This window comes from Pituophis catenifer, unplaced genomic scaffold (assembly GCF_029215685.1).
Source record: "Pituophis catenifer annectens isolate HBS135680 unplaced genomic scaffold, rPitCat1.0.hap2 SCAF_1, whole genome shotgun sequence".
NCBI classification, from domain to species: Eukaryota; Metazoa; Chordata; class Lepidosauria; order Squamata; family Colubridae; genus Pituophis; species Pituophis catenifer.
In genome coordinates this window covers 152,981,402-153,001,388 of record NW_027256881.1, presented here as the reverse complement: position 1 = coordinate 153,001,388, position 19,987 = coordinate 152,981,402, and the positions used below count along the sequence as shown (strand labels likewise).

The 19,987-nt window shown below is 38.7% G+C and overlaps 1 protein-coding gene across 2 annotated transcripts in view; it reads left to right on the top strand.

The window, feature by feature from the left end:
- KIF16B (kinesin family member 16B) overlaps positions 1–19,987 on the top strand; it is a 135,752-nt gene that overhangs the window by 12,515 nt on the left and 103,250 nt on the right. For both annotated transcript variants that reach the window (XM_070933062.1, XM_070933061.1), the window contains exons 6-12: positions 3,801–3,910; positions 4,837–4,979; positions 6,847–7,015; positions 7,108–7,239; positions 7,738–7,913; positions 9,993–10,058; positions 13,730–13,789. In XM_070933062.1, coding sequence (XP_070789163.1) covers positions 3,801–3,910; positions 4,837–4,979; positions 6,847–7,015; positions 7,108–7,239; positions 7,738–7,913; positions 9,993–10,058; positions 13,730–13,789 — 856 coding nt within the window. The remainder of the gene's footprint in view (positions 1–3,800; positions 3,911–4,836; positions 4,980–6,846; positions 7,016–7,107; positions 7,240–7,737; positions 7,914–9,992; positions 10,059–13,729; positions 13,790–19,987) is intronic.

Sequence of the window (19,987 nt, the reverse complement as noted above, 5' to 3'; positions counted from 1 at the left end):
GTATGTTTGCGTAGTGATATCATGACTATATATAGACAGAACAGTTTGTTTGATTTTGTCATATCATTATCAACATAGCATCTCTTTCTCCTTGTTTGCTGGATTTTTCTTTCTTCATTAGAAGATTAGTTCAAGAGAACATATTTATTCAGGGGGAGGGAAGAATTTTCAACAGTCAGCATGTAGTGCAAGAATAAATGAAACAAAAGTTTCTGAATTGATTTATCTTTTAACTGAGTTACCATTCTACATCTTTATTTAAAAATGAAACAAGCACCCTCTCCACAAATTCTGTTCTGTTTAGAGTCCATAAATGATTGTTTTGCTCCATCTACTGCAGTCCTGTTTACACTGCTTAAATACTGCCCATGAGAACTGATCAACACGTTAGGCCAGGGGTCCTCAAACATTTTGAACAGGGGGCCAATTCACAGTCCCTCAGATTGTTGGGGGGCCAGACCGGCTGGGTGGGCATGGCTAGGTAGTCATGTGACTGGGTGGGTGTGGCCAATTTAGCAGTCCATTTTGTCAATTTAAGTTGTTTAGGAGTCTAGTGGTCCACTTCAGGAAACTCAGTTTTGCAGAAATTCTCAGCCCCAAGGAGCTTACAATCAACAAGTCTCTCTCTGTGTGTGTCTCAGTGTGTGTGTCTCTTGTCTCTCTCTTTCCTTCCCTTCCTTCCTCCCTGTCTCTCTCTCTGTCCTGGGGTGGGGGGAAGGAACCCCTGAACTGGTGCTGAGCGGGAATCTGATATCCAGAGTGAAGGCCGGTGGGGAAGCGGGGCAATCCCACAGTCTCCCCAAAAGTAACACATCTCTTGTCATTTAAAATTTGAAGACTCAAAGCAGCCCTTACCTCCTGCTGCTGAGGCTCAGAGGTGTAAGCTGCATCCAGAAAGTACTGTGATGCAGAGAAGCGGCTGGGGTCAATCCTAGCTATGCTGTTGATTGCAGCTAGGAATCGGCCGGCTGGACCTCCATGCATGCCAGATTGGTGAGGATGCCTCTCCATTAAAGTGGCCCAGCCAGTCGCCAGCCTCCCCCTTCCCACTGGGCATGCAAGCGCTTCTGGTGAGGAGGAGGAAGAGAGGCGTTCGCAGTGGGAGGAGGCTCAGTGGGTGTCAGAGGGGTGGCGAGCGCTTCACGGCTCCTGAGGGAGGTTGATCCTCCCTGCTCGCAACATCTGAGGGCGTTGCTGGCAGCTGCTTCCTGCAGCTCAGGAGATCTGTGCTCTCCCTGCTGCTGCTCAGCCTCCTCGATAAGTGGAGGCAGGAGGTGGCCACGGCATGCTCCAGGTGGCGAGCAGCCGAGCGAGCAAGCCAGCAATCTGCTGGCTGCCTCTAATCTGCCTACCCGTGCCTGGCTTCTTCATCCTCGACTGTGCTGCCCCCTCGCCTTTCTCCCCGCCTCTCCCGGCCAATGGTGCTCGCAAGTAAACAGCTAGGAATCTCAAATATGGCCAAGAATGAACGTTTGTGTTGTAGCCGCTGGCTGGACCTACTTAAACAGGCGGCCAAGCTAAGTGCCTGAAGGACCCCATCCCATCACTGGGAGTCCAGGCTACTCAGCAATTGGAGTTTGCAGGGGGCCGATCTAGCGCCTGGGCTGTCTATAACACAACGTTCATTCTCAGCCGTATTTGAGATTCCTAGTTGCAATGGACAGCAAAACTAGGGTTGATCTCGGAGGCTTCTCTCCACCGCAGTGCTTCCTGGACGTGCAGCTTACAGCTCTGAGCCCAAAGCAGTGGAAGGCGAGGGCTGCCTTGGTGCCACCAGCCTCAGGCTCTTAGTGATCCATGGAGGACGCGCTTGAGTGCAGGCGAAGACAGCAGAGATGGACGGGAGGCCTGACAGCACACATAGCCCCAGTGCAGTGCTCTTTTGAGGGCCGTCTGCTTGCCCTCCCCTCCGCCTCAGGCCCCGCATCCAGCACGCGACCGGGGATGCACCGCTTCTGGGCTAGTCTGGCTGGTGGGTGGGCGAGCCGAAGACCAGCTGTCATGTGGGGCATCACAATACAGGCAGCCTGCAGGCTCTGCAGGAAAAGCGACTGACATCCAGGAAGTGAGAGTGAGTTGTCGCTGCTGCTGCCATTCCAGAGGCAAGTGGGGCAATATCTCCCCCCTTGTGAAGCATGCTTTTTACTGTGCTGTGCAAGGTGCTGCAAGAGCAGCGGGCAGGCCATGGAGGCAGCAACAAATGTACTGCCATGAAGGCAGACTGCTGTGCCGAGTAAAGGCAAGTTCAGGGGCGCTTCGCTCCCATGCGCGTTAGTCCATCTGCTGCCACCCTGGCCACTTAGGCCAGGGCGGCTTCAGAGAAGAGCCAGGGAGGGCTCTGATGCCACTGTCTCCTACGTGTTCCCCTTCCTCCCTGCCACCACCCTGACTGCAGTCTCAAAGATTGGAAGGGCCACGCAGGAAGAGAAAAGGCAGCGAAACATGCAAGAGCGAAGACAGAGAGCAAACCAAGTGAGTGAACCTGCTGCCTGCTGTCTGGCCTCTTTATTCCCCCTCACTATTGAGGCAGGCCTCTGGAAGGGCAGCAGCAGCACACGTGGCTGCGAGAGGAAGAGAAGCTGGGTGAGACTGAGATGCTTTCTGGCTCCCCTCGTCCTGGAACCATCAACCTCGCACTCTTCCCTCTCTTCTAGTGGCTGCCCCCTTCTCACTCTCCCTCCTCGTTGTCAAACAATCCCGTGTGAAGAAGGGGGTAGCTGTTAGCAAGAGAGGGGAGAGTGCCAAGTTAATGCTTCTGGGACAAGGGGAGCAGGAAGGCGTCTGGGTCTGGCATACCTAGCCTCTCTTCCTCTCTCACCCTTTTCACTTCCTGTGTGGCCTTTCCAATCTTTGAGACTGTGGCCAAGATGGTGGTCGGGAGGGATTGGAACGTGTGGGAGACGGTGGTATCAGAGCCCTCCCTGGGTCTTCCCCAAAGCTTTCCTGACCTAAGTGGATGATCCCGTGTGAAATTGCCCAGCGATCCCATATGAAGAAGGGGGCATCTGCTAGCAGAGAGGGGACAGTGTGAAGGTGGTGCTTCTGGGATGAGGAGAACTGGCCGCTGATGTTCACCCGCCCTCCCTCCAGCCCAGGAACATGTGGCTGCATTGGCAGCATCACCCCTCCGCCAGCCAGTCCTCCCCCTCCCACCTGCGCCCTTCGGCCTTACCTTTACAGCAGCAGTGGTGCGGTGAGCATTAAACTGTTGAAATGAGAAAAACTGGGAAGTGCGGCTTGATGGTGGAAGATAAGGGTGATGGCTGGAAGAGGGGAGGGGAGATGTGGGTGGTGCAGCCTTGCGGTAGGTGAGGCACCTACCCAGGGCCCCCATCGGCTGGGAAAAGCCAGCCACATGGGGAGTGGCTGGGAGGAAATGGGCAAGGGGCAGGGCTGAATTCCACCACTTTGCGGGCCAGATACATTTGGTCGGCGGGCTGTATAACCGTTCGTAGGCAATAGTTTGAGGACCCCTGCGTTAGGCCATTGTTTGTTATTTCCCTAATGTATAAAAATGCTAACTATTTAGAGGGCCTGATCTTTATTTCTGACCTCTTTGAAACAGTTGGAAGCATAACTGAGTCTCTTCTGATGACCTGGCATTTTGAAAAATCTGCTCTAGAGGATTGATGGTTTCTCTGGAATAGATGACATACAGGCTACATAGGGAAGGGCAAAGTCAGCCCAGCCTTTTTCCTTGGAGAGCTGCAACTAAACTATTAAACTTGATTCAGTGGAATAGATGGAATTTTAAACTTGAATACTGTTTTGATATATAGTACATTTATTTCTTATTTCAGTTACCTGGAAATTTACAATGAGCGTGTCAGGGATTTACTGAGGCGCAAGTCTTCAAAAACAAATAATTTAAGAATTCGTGAACATCCAAAGGAGGGACCTTATGTTGAAGGTGGGTTTTAAATAATGTATACAGTTTCATTTATTGATTACCTGCGTGTATGTATGAATGCAGAAATCTGTCTTGGTTATAAACCTCTATGATCCTTAGTAAGTTTTTGTAGCTTCACCCTAATCACTTGGTGAATTTCAACGGGTTTTTTTATTATTTCTGGAGTTGATGTTCTGTTAACTGATTGGAAATGACTGATGAGTCTGCCATATAAATTAGGCAGTTGTGATAGAAGAGCACTTATTAGAATATAATTGGCATAATATATTCTTTTCCAGTTTATGTCATGGTGCATTAAAAATAAAAAATGTTTAGGAAGACTGCAGATTTCTTTTCAGGTTGATGATCCCTACATTTCAGGTTGTGAATCCCTATATTCACACCAGACTTTCTCCTGCAATATCTCTCTCTCTATATATATATATATCTACACACATACACATACACATATACATACAATACAAATACATAGTATACATAAGTATGTATGTATGTATGTATGTATGTATGTATGTATGTTCATCCATGTAGTTGTTACATTGTTTTCTCTACTTCTGTGCAGTGGCACTGAATTAGAAATACTAATAGGAAGAGAATACTAAACTTAAGATGACCCACACAAAGAAATTTGCTTTCTTCAAGTAAAAAAAAAATGAAGATGAAGCAAGAGGGGAAGGAGCTACAGTGAGGGAGAAAGCAGTAGAGTACAAGAGATATAGAAAGTCTAACTATTTGCCAATGCTTAAGGAAGTTTGGAACCCACTTCTGATAACTTTAGGAAAGAAAAAGAGGAAACTCTATTTATCTGCAATAATTATATTACTAACAGCTGTTAAAATGTACTATTAATTTGAGATCTGTTTGTGTCTTATGTTTAATTGATTAATACCTAAACGCCTTACTTATATTTTTGATTTTTTTTCCAGATCTGTCAAAACACTTAGTACAAAATTATAGTGATGTAGAGGAACTTATGGAAGGAGGGAATATAAATCGAACCACCGCTGCAACTGGAATGAATGATGTTAGCAGCAGATCCCATGCCATTTTCACAATCAATTTCACTCAGGTAAGAAAAAAAAAATCTTGGTGAATTTTACACTGAATTATTGAGTTGCAACTCTTTCCTCTTTGAGGAAAAAAATAAAATAAAATATTTGCCTTTCTAATAAATTAAATGGCAGTTCATCCTTCCCTGATATGTGTAAACGGTATAGTATGTATACAATTTGTGACTGGATATGAGAATTTCTTTTAGTTTTACTTTTAACATCACATTTGATAGGAATGTGGAAGAATGATAGCATTTCTTTAATGCCTTTTCCCTGACTCTATACGTGCCTGCTTGTCTGTTTAATCCTATTGTTAATTACACAGGGTTGGTTTTTTTTTTTTTTTAAACTATTGGGCTAATATTTGAAATGGGGAATGAGAGCCAGTGTAGTGCAGTGGTTAAGGAGCCATATTAAGAGTGGGGAGATCCACGTTCTAGTCCTCCCTTAAGCATGGAAACTAGTTGGGTGATCACAGAGCACTGTCCTTCTCGGCCCTAATCAGCATCAGCCTTTATAAGTCAGATAAAAATTAACATTTTCCATTGCATCTTGCATAAAAATTGTTGGGATATCTAATCAGAGTCTCAGTATCTATTCTGATTATATCAACAAGAGGAAATGGTATTTTTTTTTTCAAAAAGAAATAAATAAACCACCATTTTTAATAGACTGAATACATAGCATTTTATTATTTTATTTATTATTTTACCTAGACTTGTTACTATAGATACATAAATACACAAATTCCATTCTATAAATTTTTCAAGGAATTCCAGCACATTCTATTTATTGTTCAATTCCAGCTTTTGGAGATATGGTTTGGAAAAAGAAGTGATTAAGAATTTTCAAAAAAATTATGGGAAATAAACTGCTGTTTTAAATATATAACTTGAAAACTCATTGGGCATCTTTGCAGTACTGGAATCTTTCTTTATGAATGGGAATTTGCTGTGGAAACTAAAACTCTTATTTTAAGAGCTGTCAATGAAAATATTTGGGTATGGGAAGCTAGGGAATTTTGGTGTCAGGTAAAGACATGGTTGGAAGAGATACTAGATCAAAATATAGTTTTGAAACCGGAACTATTCCTACTAGGAATTATAAAAGAGAAACATGGTAAAGGATTGATATACCTAATGCTGCATGTTATAACAGCAGCAAGACTGATTTATGTGCAATACTGGAAAAAGGAGGAAATCCCCCCCGGAAGAAGAAATAATAAAGAAAATTCTGACGTGCAGAAATGGATATGCTGACACTAGAAGTTAAATATAAGGATGAGACAGAATACTATAAAATTTGGAACAAATTGTGCCAATGGTTGGAAAGGAGAAAAGGAGTTGGAACAAAAAAGAGTGAAAGTTTGTAGAACTGACACGGGATAATATTTTGACAAATATGCAAATGAAGACAAGGGATATGTTTATAAGATCAAAGTAACAATGTATGATAGGTAGTAGTTATATTTGTTGTTATATTAAAAAAATATGTATGTAGATGACAAAACCAGGATGGTCAGACTGTGTCCAATGTTTTTAAAGGGTACTTAATAAAAAACTTTTTTTAAAAAAGAAAGAAAATATTTGGGTATGTTCAAAATGTTAATTCCCAGGCATTTTACACATGCCTTTTTGAAGCAAGTATATTTTGGAAAAGAAAAACAATGTATGTTTAACCTCTTTTTATCTTAGTTAATATGTTTGAAATTAAAAGTACAATTTAAAGGGATTAAGCTATTATTCAAAGGTGATGTCTCTAGTATACTAACATATACAATGCATTAAAATTGAAACATATAAAATGTTTTGCTACCACCTCTGCAACTCTTGTTTTTAATATTCAGAGTATTGATTGTATTTTGTTCTTGTTATTTTTCTGTAGGCTAAGTTTGACACTGAAATGCCATGCGAGACTGTCAGCAAGATACATTTGGTAGATTTAGCTGGAAGTGAGAGAGCAGATGCCACTGGTGCCACAGGTGTCAGATTAAAAGAAGGAGGAAATATAAACAAATCCCTAGTTACTCTGGGAAATGTAATTTCTGCCTTAGGTATATCCCTTGCTTTATGTTTAATTCATTGCAAAACTGAATTAACTCATTATCTATCCCTCTATAAAAATGGCTTGTTTCTTTTTTCATAGCTGATATATCTCAGGATGCCTCAAACCCTCTTATAAAGAAAAAACAAGTATTTGTGCCTTACAGGGATTCTGTGTTGACATGGCTTTTGAAAGATAGCCTAGGAGGAAATTCTAAAACAATAATGATTGCAAGTAAGTGTGTTTTCTTTTATGTGAAAGTTCTTCTATCTATTTTAGAAAAGTTTTCTGTAGATTAAATTGACTAGCATGGCATATAGTGTGATCATTAAACATTTGTACTGAGAATACAATATTGTTATATTATTTTTAATAATGTAACCTTTATGTGTAAGCTTAATTATGGGCCTACATAGAAGTGGAGAACAAATAATGAAGAGTCAATTTATGTTATAATACTCTTCATAATAATTTTCAAGGTCCTACAAAATTGTAAGGAAATAATATCTTTTCGTAGACATTTGAAGTCATGGCAAGCTAGTGAAATATAATAAACTTCCCATTAGAGCCATGTGTCGAAATGATAACTCCATTAATAATTTTTCATAAACGCCATTCTGGCCATAGCAGCAAAAGGAACCATTTGCTTTTTCTCTACTCATAAGGAGCTTTTAAGACTTCTAAATGAAACTTAGTATTGATATCACGTAATTTTGAAATCCTTTTTCTCAGCTATATCACCTGCTGATGTTAATTATGGAGAAACATTGAGCACCCTTCGCTATGCAAACCGAGCTAAAAACATAATCAACAAACCTACCATTAATGAAGATCCAAACGTCAAGCTAATTCGTGAACTACGAGCTGAAATTGCCAGACTGAAAACTCTGCTTGCTCAGGGGAACCAGGTTAGGGATAGCAGTGATTTCACAATCTCAAATAACATCTTCTGTTTTAAATTATACTAACGTGTATACATCATTTCAGGACTAAATGTTTCTTGACAAAATTTGCCTCTGGATAAGAGACAGTTTAGGGCAGTGTTGAATGTTAGGTTAATCCCCAAAATAACATCTATTACTGTATATGTTAATCAGCCATCAGGCAGTTTAGAAATAGATAACTTACTTCACATTTTTTAAACATTGAGGCTTGTGTTTTGTGGTCTGTGCTTTGCATAGAGAAAAAGAATAGACTTGGGTCCTCTGCCTTTGGCATTTGAGGTAAGCAATTTTAGCCATGAGCTCTTTATCTCTCACGCAAGGAAAACATTGTCTGTTAAAGAAGCTTGACCAAGTCTTTCTTCAGGATAAAAAAAATTAAACATGGTGGTGGCACTTCTTCCAAATCTTGATTTCATAATTCCTTATTGAAGCATCACTATTCTCTGTTCTCTAATTCTTTACGTCTATATTTCAGTAATTCTTTACATCTTAGTCTTTGATACCTCAACGGCTTTGCCGGCTGATAGGTCTGGGCTTGAAAAACAGTGTATTTATTTTAATAAGGCAGTAATTGATGTTGTGATTAGTAGAGAAATTGAATGAGCTAAACTTTATGTTAGAGTTTCTATGTGTATTCAGTGGGGAGTAAAGAGAGATGCAGTGCTTCCCCCGCTGATCTGCAAAACCAGAAAGGTTGGGGAGCCTTTGAATCAGAGGTGGGCTTAAAGAATTGCAAACAGGTGCAGCATTCCTTTCTCTGCTCTCCCTTTTTTTTTTTTTTTTTTTGCATTTGAATCCAAAATGCAGTGGTACAGTACAAGAGGGCAATTGCGTAAGAATACACAATCAAATGTTATTTGATATTGGTGGTTTGTAAACTTATCTGTGGCAAGTCTTCACAGCCACAGTTTTGCAAAAGCATTCACAACAATATCCATCGGAATCCAAATATAAGGCTCCAACTTTAGATGACATTTATGGCTGCTTATTTTATTTCTACTACTAGTAAAGAAATGAGTGAGAAATCATCATTTTTATAATTATTCCTGAAGTGGAAGAAACAATTATATAAAAGACTTCAAATTTAATTGAATATATAATTACAATTAAGCCAAAGATGCAATTCCAGTAAATTAGAATTTGCTCACAGAAATTCCCAGATTAACCCATGACATCTCCAGCAAGTGATAGGAAAGCTCTTTTCCCACCTAAGACCCAGAAGAAATAGTACTGAGTTAAATAGACTATAAGCATAAGGATAAAAATTATATATGCAGTGTTGTCTCAAGGGTTTTGTGGCTCCCTGTGTTTTCTTTTCTGTGGGAAATGGGTCCAAATGGTTCTTTGAGTGTTTAAGGTTGTAGACCCCTGGTCTGGTCTGGTCTGGTGTGTGTGTGTGTGTGTGTGTGTGTGTGTGTGTGTGTGTGTAAAAGGCAGCACTGATCATTGATCACAACAGCATAAGAACAGGCAGTAAGCACCAGTTCCATAGAAGCAGGGATTTACCACACTAGGTAGAACCCAAGGGGTAGATCAGTATTTCTCAGCTGAAAGATGTATGGACTTTAACTCCCAGAATTCCCCAGCCAGCCATCAAGGAGTTTCCACAGAAGATCGTGGAGAATAATAGAGCTAAGAATCTGTGGGAGTTCTGGATCCAGAAGGACAGGTAGGCATTAGATAATAAACCAGACACTGTAGTAGTAGACAAATTAATAGAAAAAGACCAGAAGAGCTCAGGAGGCCAGGCAAGCGGGGTGAGGCGCCCCCCCCCCTCAACGTGAGTGATGTGGAGTTGGCCACACTCACCCAGCCAGTCAGGGCAGAGAACTGGTTGTTAAATTATTTGAATCCTGCCACTGCTTTGAATACAGGAAAAAGTAGCCTATAACAAAAAATCCTGCACATCAGATACCATAAATCTTCTTCTCTCCTATTTAAAGATTAATTGTACAATTATTTTCAGAACAGTAACATTGAACACCATGTAGCAGATTTAATGTGTCTTGTTATTCTAATAGTTTGTTTTATCTGTTTAACTAGATAGCACTTCTGGATTCTCCAACAGCTTTGAGTATGGAAGAAAAGCTGCAACAGAATGAAGCACGAGTAAGTTTTACCTTATCAGTACCTCAAACACCAATACTTTTAGACTAGTTCCTATTTATACATAAATTAATTATGTGCCAACAAGTCATTATGAACTATCACTGTAAATAGACCTTCTTGAGGATGGCCTGTCACCAACTAGGACCCCGCGCATCCTAAGTGCACCTATTCCTGATGTAATGAAGTTCATCCATCTTGATTAAACCCGGGCATTTTATGGCATGTGCCCCACATCCAACCCTTTGTCTGTTCCTATCTGGTCCACAGCAGTGGCAGGGGACAGTGCGGTGGTGGCAGGCAGGATGGTGGTGGCTGCAGCCCTCCACAACTGTCCAAGTTTCTCATGTGGTCCCTTGGAAAAATTAATTGCCCACTCCAGAACTTGATGATGGGTTATGCTTTTTTTCTTCCACCTCTCCCAGCATTATAGATTTCTCAAGGGAGCTGGATCTTAAATATACTGTAACCAAAGTTTAATTTGAGTCTGGTTGTCCCTCAAATGAGAACTCCAGATTGATTTATTCTGTGTTCTGTTTGTTTTATTGGCTATCCATGGCATTCTCAAGGTCTTCCCCAACACCATAGTTCAAAAGTATAAATAGTATTTCTATCCTACTTCTTCAAAGTCCAATTTTTGCTTCCATTCAGTGTCACCTATGTGCAAGTAATCCTTGATTTAAAATAGTTCATTTAATGACTGTTCAAAGTTACAATGGCACTGAAAAAAGTGACATGACTATTTTTCACACTTATGACCGTTGTAGCATCCCCATGTCACAAGATTTACATATGGATGCTTCACAACTTACATTTATGACAGTTTCAGTGTCCCAGAGTCATATGATCCCTTTTTGCAGCCTTCTGACAAGCCAAGTCAACAGGAAAACCAGATTCGCTTAACAAAAATGTGACAAGAAAAGTCGCAAAATGGGGCAAAATTCACTTATCAAATTTCTCACTTAACAACATAAATATTGGGTTCCATCATGGTTGTATGTTGAGGACTACCTGTATATACAGATACTCCTCATTTAGCAACCGCAACTGAGACTGGCAATGCGATCTCTAAGTGGAATTGTAACTGAGTTTACAATTTTACTTCAATTTTCCTTTTTTCTTTAGCCTATGGGATGCTAATCCCAATGCTGGGATAATTAGCACGTAGGGAATTAATGTTTGTATATACAGTGGGGCAAAAAAAATATTTAGTCAGCCACCAATTGTGCAAGTTCTCCCACTTAAAAAGATGAGAGAGGCCTGTAATTGACATCATAGGTAGACCTCAACTATGTGAGACAAAATGAGAAAACAAATCCAGACAATCACATTGGCTGATTTGGAAAGAATTTATTTGCAAATTATGATGGAAAATAAGTATTTGGTCAATATCAAAAGTTCATCTCAATACTTTGTTATATATCCTTTGTTGGCAATGACAGAGGTCAAACGTTTTCTTAAGTCTTCACAAGGTTGGCACACACTGTTGCTGGTATGTTGGCCCATTCCTCCATGCAGATCTCCTCTAGAGCAGTGATGTTTTGGGGCTGTCGCTGGGCAACACGGACTTTCAACTCCCTCCAAAGGTTTTCTATGGGGTTGAGATTTGGAGACTGGCTAGGTCACTCCAGGACCTTGAAATGCTTCTTACAAAGCCACTGCTTTGTTGCCCGGGTGATGCGTTTGGGATCATTATCATGCTGAAAGACCCAGCCACGTTTCATCTTCAATGCCCTTGCTGATGGAAGGAGGTTTGCATTCAAATCTCACGATACATGGCCCCATTCATTCTTTCCTGTACACGGATCAGTCGTCCTGGTCCCTTTGCAGAGAAACAGCCCCAAAGCATGATGTTGCCACCCCCATGCTTCACAGTAGGTATGTGTTCTTTGGATGCAACTCAGCATTCTCTCTCCTCCAAACACGACGAGTTGTGTTTCTACCAAACAGTTCTACTTTGGTTTCATCTGACCATATGACATTCTCCCAATCCTCTTCTGGATCATCCAAATGCTCTCTAGCAAAGAGAGAGGAGAGAGAGACGGGCCCGGACATGTACTGGCTTAAGCAGGGGGACATGTCTGGCACTGCAGGATCTGAGTCCCTGGCGGCGTAGTGTGTTACTGATGGTAGCCTTTGTTACATTGGTCCCAGCTCTCTGCAGGTCATTCACTAGGTCCCCCCATGTGGTTCTGGGATTTTTGCTCACCGTTCTTGTGATCATTTTGACCCCACAGGGTGAGATCTTGCGTGGAGCCCCAGATCGAGGGAGATTATCAGTGGTCTTGTATGTCTTCCATTTTCTAATCATTGCTCCCACAGTTGATTTCTTCACACCAAGCTGCTTGCCTATTGCAGATTTAGTCTTCCCAGCCTGGTGCAGGTCTACAATTTTGTTTCTGGTGTCCTTCGACAGCTCTTTGGTCTTCACCATAGTGGAGTTTGGAATGTGACTGTTTGAGGTTGTGGACAGGTGTCTTTTATACTGATAACAAGTTCAAACAGGTGCCATTAATACAGGTAATGAGTGGAGGACAGAGGAGCCTCTTAAAGAAGAAGTTACAGGTCTGTGAGAGCCAGAAATCTTACTTGTTTGTAGGTGACCAAATACTTATTTTCCACCATAATTTGCAAATAAATTCTTTCCAAATCAGACAATGTGATTGTCTGGATTTGTTTTCTCATTTTGTCTCTCATAGTTGAGGTCTACCTATGATGACAATTACAGGCCTCTCTCATCTTTTTAAGTGGGAGAACTTGCACAATTGGTGGCTGACTAAATACTTTTTTGCCCCACCATATATATATATATATATATATATATATATATATATATATATATATATATATATTCATAGGAGAGGGACAGATGATAGCAATAGCACTTAGACTTATATACTTACCGCTTCATGGTGCTTTACAGCCCCTCAACATGTTGCTCCCAACAATCTGGGTCCTCATTTAATCTACCTCAGAAGGATGGAATAGGCACACAATGGGGAATACACATTGATAGAACTGGTCAGGCACAGGAGAGATTGCCTGCCAAACTATCTCTGTTTTCAAACTGATAATAGCCTTCTCATTTTCCAGGCTTGTTCAGCTGCTTTGGCGCCTGCTCCTGGCAATCTCTGAATACTTATGTATGCACATCTTTGATTCACATAGTTTCTGAGCCCTGGCAAGATGATCCAGGTGTAGACCCCTGTAGAGTTGTTTAACCCATTAACTTCAGGCATTTAGTTCTATGTGCTTTCACGAGTAAGAAAAAGATACTTATATTAATTAGTAATTTATGTATACTGATTGGTATAAATACTATACTATAAATATAAATAAACACTATGAAATCATTGATTCAAAATAACCCCAGCAGGCATAATTACTGACAATCCGTATTTACATTGTAAACTCTTCTATTTAATGTAGTAAAAATAATTTTGCAGCAAAGCTTTTAATGTCCAGATTGAGATAAAAACTGACTTTTGTTTTAATTAAGTGCATTTTAATACTATTGTCTAAAAATATTAGTACTGAATAAGGTCCATGAGATTACTCATGATACAGTAATGTTGAGTGGATAATCCAAATACTTGGAAAACAGTCAGAAAATAATTGGTAATCAGTTCAGATTTGAATATAATCTGTGTGTATTATTTTGGTTTATTTTATAGGTGCAAGAGCTTACCAAAGAGTGGACCAACAAGTGGAACGAAACTCAAAATATTTTAAAAGTAAGCGGTAAAACATTTCATTTCCTTCAAAGTTTCAATTTAGGAATGAGTTCTTAAAGTGTATTATGTGCTTGTTTATGGACTTTACTTATGATTTGTAGAGTGCAATCTTGTTCAAAGTGTTGTATAATATAATTTTATCTAAATTTGTTCAGAGATAAAAGTCCAAGATTGTTGTCATTTATATTATACATTCTCTTTCTTGGAAAATTTACATTAGAAGCTTGGGAGATAACTTGAATAATAAATCTTTTAATGTAAGATAAAGTAAACGACAACCAAGATGTTCTCAGGATAGTAAATGAATATAAAAATGTAATTAATATTTGTGATGTTTATTTCTTCCATTAAGTTGAACAGATATGAAAAAATTCAAAACTTTATGAAGCAGGTTCAGGAAATTAGAAATCTAAAATGGGTATTTGTGCAATAGATACATTTTACTTGTGTGTCTTTGTGACCTATAATACTTTCAAAAAGGCAAAAACATGATTGAGAAAAACTTTTCTTTATGGCTCTTCTCTGCTCAAGAATAATATGGAATAACAATATTGCCTAGTCATTTTCATCTAAAGGCATAAACCCAAGCAAGAAATGTTGTGTGTATGTATCTCTATGTTAAAAGGTGATCAGGTATTATTAAAGGATTTTAGTACCATGAAATGAATGGTATTACTAAATGGTATTACTAAAGTAGATTTTAGTACCATGAAATGAATAAAAAATGTATCAATCCAAAGGAGCAATAGCACAATTTTTATTATGACCAACTTAAATTACAAGAGTGAGCAAGCTGTTTAATTGTTCACTATTATCGATTTCAGGCTCTGTGCTAAGTTTTAGAAAATGGAACAAGAGGTATGGCTGGATTTAATAAATGCTCACCCCCTTACAGTTTGTAATAATTAAAGTTATAATGATGGATGTGATCAGCTGAATTAAGTAGGCTGAGGCAGGCTTGATACTAAATGATCATTGTACCACGAATTATAAAGATATATGGCTGCTTTCTCATAGAAAATATAAAAACAAGTTTCTCACTAGATCTAGTCACAGCAGATAAATAAAATCATGGCTTATATTAATAACAAAATAAGTGTTGGATTGTGGTGGTAAAACCCTCCCATTAATTCTTATTAGAATATGTAATGGATTGTTTCTAGTTACTGGAGGTCTATCTGGTCACAGGAGGTCTATAGGATTGCATCTATAAATTGATTAAAATAATAGTGAATTGAAACACTTGTCTAGTATTAGCATGCTGTTTATGCAGTCAAGGGAAGGAGAGGAAAGGAAAAGAAGGGAAGGGAAGGGAAGGAAAAGGCAAAGGGAAAAGAAATAAACATTTTCTCTACATTCCTTCTATTTCTATTTCAGCAGTCCGGCCTGGTCTAACCTCTCTTTTAAATTGTTTTTAAAAAAATTTTAAATTTTTAAATTTTAAACTTGTCTTATGAATTTGGGGTGTTTTAAATTTCGTTTTCTGAGCCAATTATTTAATTGTATTTTAATGGGTTTTAACGTTTATATTATATGTATTTTATTCGGCTGTTCACCGCCCTAAGTCCTTCGGGAGTAGGGCGGTATACAAATTCAATAAATAATAAATAATAATAAAATAATTCCCCATTTGGTTTATAGGTAGGTGATATGGCTCTAAAAGCACTTCCTTCATTCACATTTGTCAAATCACCAATGTTCATATCTAGAAATGTAGTCTGGTATGCTCACCTCAAGGGTTGAATTGGGTTTCATATTTATAACAAGTGATATTTCCTCTTTTCTGCTCTCTCTTGCTCTCAATTCTGCCATAACCACATGTATGGCACCTTACTTGCCAGCAACATAATGATTTCAGACTTCAAGATACACAGTCTAGAAATGCAATGTTGAACTGAAAACTAACTGGCAGATGGCATAGCAGAATGTACTGATTTGTTTAATTTCTGTCTAAAAATTGAATTGGGAATAAAAATATCCATATAACTCAGAAATGTGCAATTTCTTCATTAGAGGAGATTTATAATATTCCCTCTTCTTCAACTTCTTCCTCTTTTTTTTTTAATAAGCTGGTTAACGTATTTGGTTTCTCCCTTCTCATTTTGATGTGGCAGTCATTTTGATGTGGCAGCTTATGTTTCACATTTTAACTTATATTTGATATAACACATCAATATGCTTGCTTGAGGGGAAATGGAAACATCAGCTAATATATCTGTTCACTATTGCATGCTTTAACTGTCTTTGGTAAAACAGAATTTAAGTATTTGGTTAAAATATACTGCATCCAAAATATGAAATAAGCTGGAAATTCTGGCTTTGCAAAAACTATGTTGATTTCTTAGGTATTTGCAGTAGAAAATCAGTATTTTCTTTCTGTCTATTTAATTTCCACTATATTCTTATGTTGAAATGGAATGACATATATGTAATTCTTTCTAAGATGACATATACATATCCTTACCTTCTTTGTAATACCCCAATAGATGATATAAAATAGAAGAATATCAGCCATTAGTTTGGCAATTGGTATGCTTAACATCAAACTGTTAAGATTAACTTCTGGTGTGAATGAAAAGTCAAACTCAGTAAATCAAAGGGAAGAGCTAAAATTTCTGATCTCACAGCCCCTCTAAACGAAAGCTGAGGAATATACAAATACTAGGTTTACTATGAGAACTGCCTCTTCCTTTTTGGCCTTCTGGAAGGTTATTAGTACCTGCCTTTGCTGCTTGGCATGGGGCCTTGGGGGGGAGGGGGGCTTTCACATCCAGAGGTGGCTGGTGGGGTGAGAAGACCTCATCCCCATCCATCCGTCTCTTAGCTCTCTTAGTTTCAGTTTATTACAGTTTTTAATATTGTAATCAGTGTAATTTTAATGTGTTAATGTTTTAATTATTTCTATTTGTAAGCCACCCAGAGTCATCTTGTAGGGAAATGGGTGGCATAAAAATTAATAAAATAAATAAATTTTATTTTATTTTATTAATTTTATACTACCCAAGTAAATAAAAATGAAATGAAATGAAATAAATGAAAATCAGTTTGGTGTAGTGGTTAAGGCATCAGGCTAGAAACTGGGAGACCTTGAGCTCTCGTTCTGCGTTAGGCACAAACCCAGCCTGGTGACCCTTGGCCGGTGAACTACTCGTTCAAGAAGCTTCTTCAGTTCTATAACTAAACCATTTATTGACTTGGATGAGAAGCAAAACATTTTCAAAGAAAAAGAACAAGAAAGTCCAATTGCCTTTTGGAGAAAAGCACCTTTGGGTCTTTTATCTAATATGTTTAGAGATATGGAAATTACATAAACTTTACATGAGAAATATTTTGAGAAACATATTGTCTCTATTGCTACTTTCTATGCAGGAGGTTAATAACGTTTTTTTTAAAACAGAAAAAAAAAATAGAAATGTCCATACTGAGTATTTTATATTTTGGTTAGAAATTTAATTTTTATTTTTAAGGCATTTTTGTTTTCAGTTTTATACATATGAAAATCAAGTTTACATATAATTCGGATTTTTGACTAAACTTGAAGGACAAAATTATATTTCTAATTTCTTAACTGGAAAGAGAGAGGTTTCTTTTCAATATTTTACTTTGCTGAGCCAAATATCTTATGGTATTTATTATTATTATTGCAGCTTGAGCATCATGGTTTAGTACTCATTCTGCCTTGTGAGTTTATCTAACTAAGATTTGTTTTGCTTTAATTTGTGCATCTGTTTGTTTAGATTTGTGTGGAGAGCTGCTTAGTTTTGCAGTCTTGTAAGATGTTGACTGCTTTGACCCCATCTGCTGTGTACAGCATCTCAAATGTCACCAGATTTGTCAATAAAAAATCTGCACATTAAAAAACAAGGCAGCCTTATTTACAGGTGTCTTATTAAAATTGTTCAGTTTACTTCCCTTACAGCAAAAGGATTTCCTATTAGGAAGGATCTAACATTTTGTTTTAAACTATTTAAACATTCAGTCCTGTGCAAGTGTTCTCAGAGATAAAATCTTCTGAATTCAGAGGGTCTTATTCCCTGAAGATAAATGATGTACCCAAAACAATAGGCTAAATCTAGTTTTGAATGGATTTTCAAACTCAGGACTATCAAGTGAAGTTTTCAATTATCTTGAGATAAAAGGCAGAAGTATAATTGTTCTCCTACAGCACATTTGACTGTTAAGTCTGGTGAATAGTTTAGATTTTACATACATACACATACACGTACACATAGAGAGAGAGAGAGAGAGAGAGAGAGAGAGAGAGAGAGAGAGAGAGAGAGAGAGAGAGAGAGAGAGAGAAATCTGAATGAAACTTAATGCACCAGATAAGTAAAATATTGAATTGTGCAGAATATTTTGACTGCTTCCCAGTATTTTTGATTAGTTTCTCAACAAGAAGGACTCAGAAGTACAGGTAGTCCTCAATTTACGATCACAATTAAGCCAAAAAATTTTGTTGTTAAGTGAAACATTAGTTAAATGAATTTTGCCCCATTTTTACAACCTTTTGTGCCACATTTGACTGAATCACTGCAGTTGTTAAGTTAGTAACATGGTTGTTAAGTGAATGTGGTTTCGCCATTGACTTTGCTTGTCAGAAGGTCACAAAAGGTGATCACATGACCCCAGGACACTGCAACCGTCATAAATATGTCAGTTCCAAGCATCCAAATTTTGATCATGTGATTGTGAAGATACTGCAACTGTCATAAGTGTGAAAAATGGTAAATCACATTTTTCAGTGCTGTTGTAACTTTGAACAGTCACTAAATGAACTGTTGTAAATCGAGGATTACTTGTATAATTTAATATCCATTTGTCTTGGACTACACCAGTTCCTTGACATGGCTATGCTGATTGGAACCAGCAGAATTGTAAACCAAAATATCAAGTAGCATATTGTCTACACTATTCTAGAACATTATTTATTTCAAATGGGCCTTGTTACAAAGAAAAGATAGAAAAAATGTTGATTAGCAGTAAACATTTTTAATTATGTTTCCCAACAAACAAGAATTAAAAAAATGAAACAATTGTGTTCTGGTCTTCCATCTGATCTTTTTAACCTGCCTATATTTTTCCCCTTCAAAATGAGTTCTGTTAGGTTAAAAGATAGAGGACTAAATCATCCTTAAGTAGTATCTTCTTAAGATGTTGCCACTCATCCCTTCCTCGTATGTTCCTATTTAGTCAGAGTTCATCCTCCCAATATTGAAAGGAGTTTCCTAATGCTTAAATGATTGGAGCCTCAGAGGCCCGCTTCTCTCGTCTTTTGTTTTCAGAGATGCCTTATTCATCTCTGTATTAATAGATAAAAGTGTTGTGGCCTGCTAGTGGCCTGCGCGGATCATGGCTGATCCCGACGATGAGGAGGCTGGTGTGGTGTCATGCCAGCAGCTGGCGCTCGTATCAGACAGCAAGGAGGTTGAAGAGGATATGGTGCCAGAGGCAGAGACTCAGCCAGGGCCTTCAGAACCTCCAGAGGCTCCTTCAAGTGGATAGAGCGAAGTGGAGGAGCCTCTCCTCAATGCTCAAGCACGCAGGGCTGCCAAAAGGCAGGAGTGGCTACTCAGGAGGAGGAGGTCTCCTCGAGAGTAAGGCTTGAGGATAATTGGCCACTCCCTTAGCCTATTTAAGTCACATGCCGTTAGTAAGTTTCTTGCTAGAAACAATTTGTAATTATCATCAGAGCATTTTTGGAAAAGTCTTATCTTGCTTTCTGGGCTGGTTGCTAACCTTTCCCGGACTTTGGTTTATTCTTGCTACCTAATAAATTTGATAAGGACCATTGGTGTGTGCCAATATCTTCGGGAATCCGGAGCTGGGGCAGAACAAAAAGATAAAGCTATGAAGAGGTAAAGAGAAAATTTTTTAAAAAATGGACAAACCCATCATGGTCTTTTAGTATTTCAGAAGTGTTACATCTAATGTCACAGAAATGAAATTTACTTCTTTTTAAAAAACAAACATTTCTGGTTTCTTTTACTTTTGCCATGGATATGTAGTCAAAAATGTTGGATTTCTTTTTAAGTTGTGGTATCGTATTTCCAGATATCTTCTACAAATCAAGTGGAGGGAAAAATAGATAAAATATGTATCATGACATCATGTTGCAAATCCCAACCTTTCTGTCTTATATCCACATGCCCCTGCTAATACCTATGATTGAATGGTAACCTTTTGTTGTTTTGTCTGTAA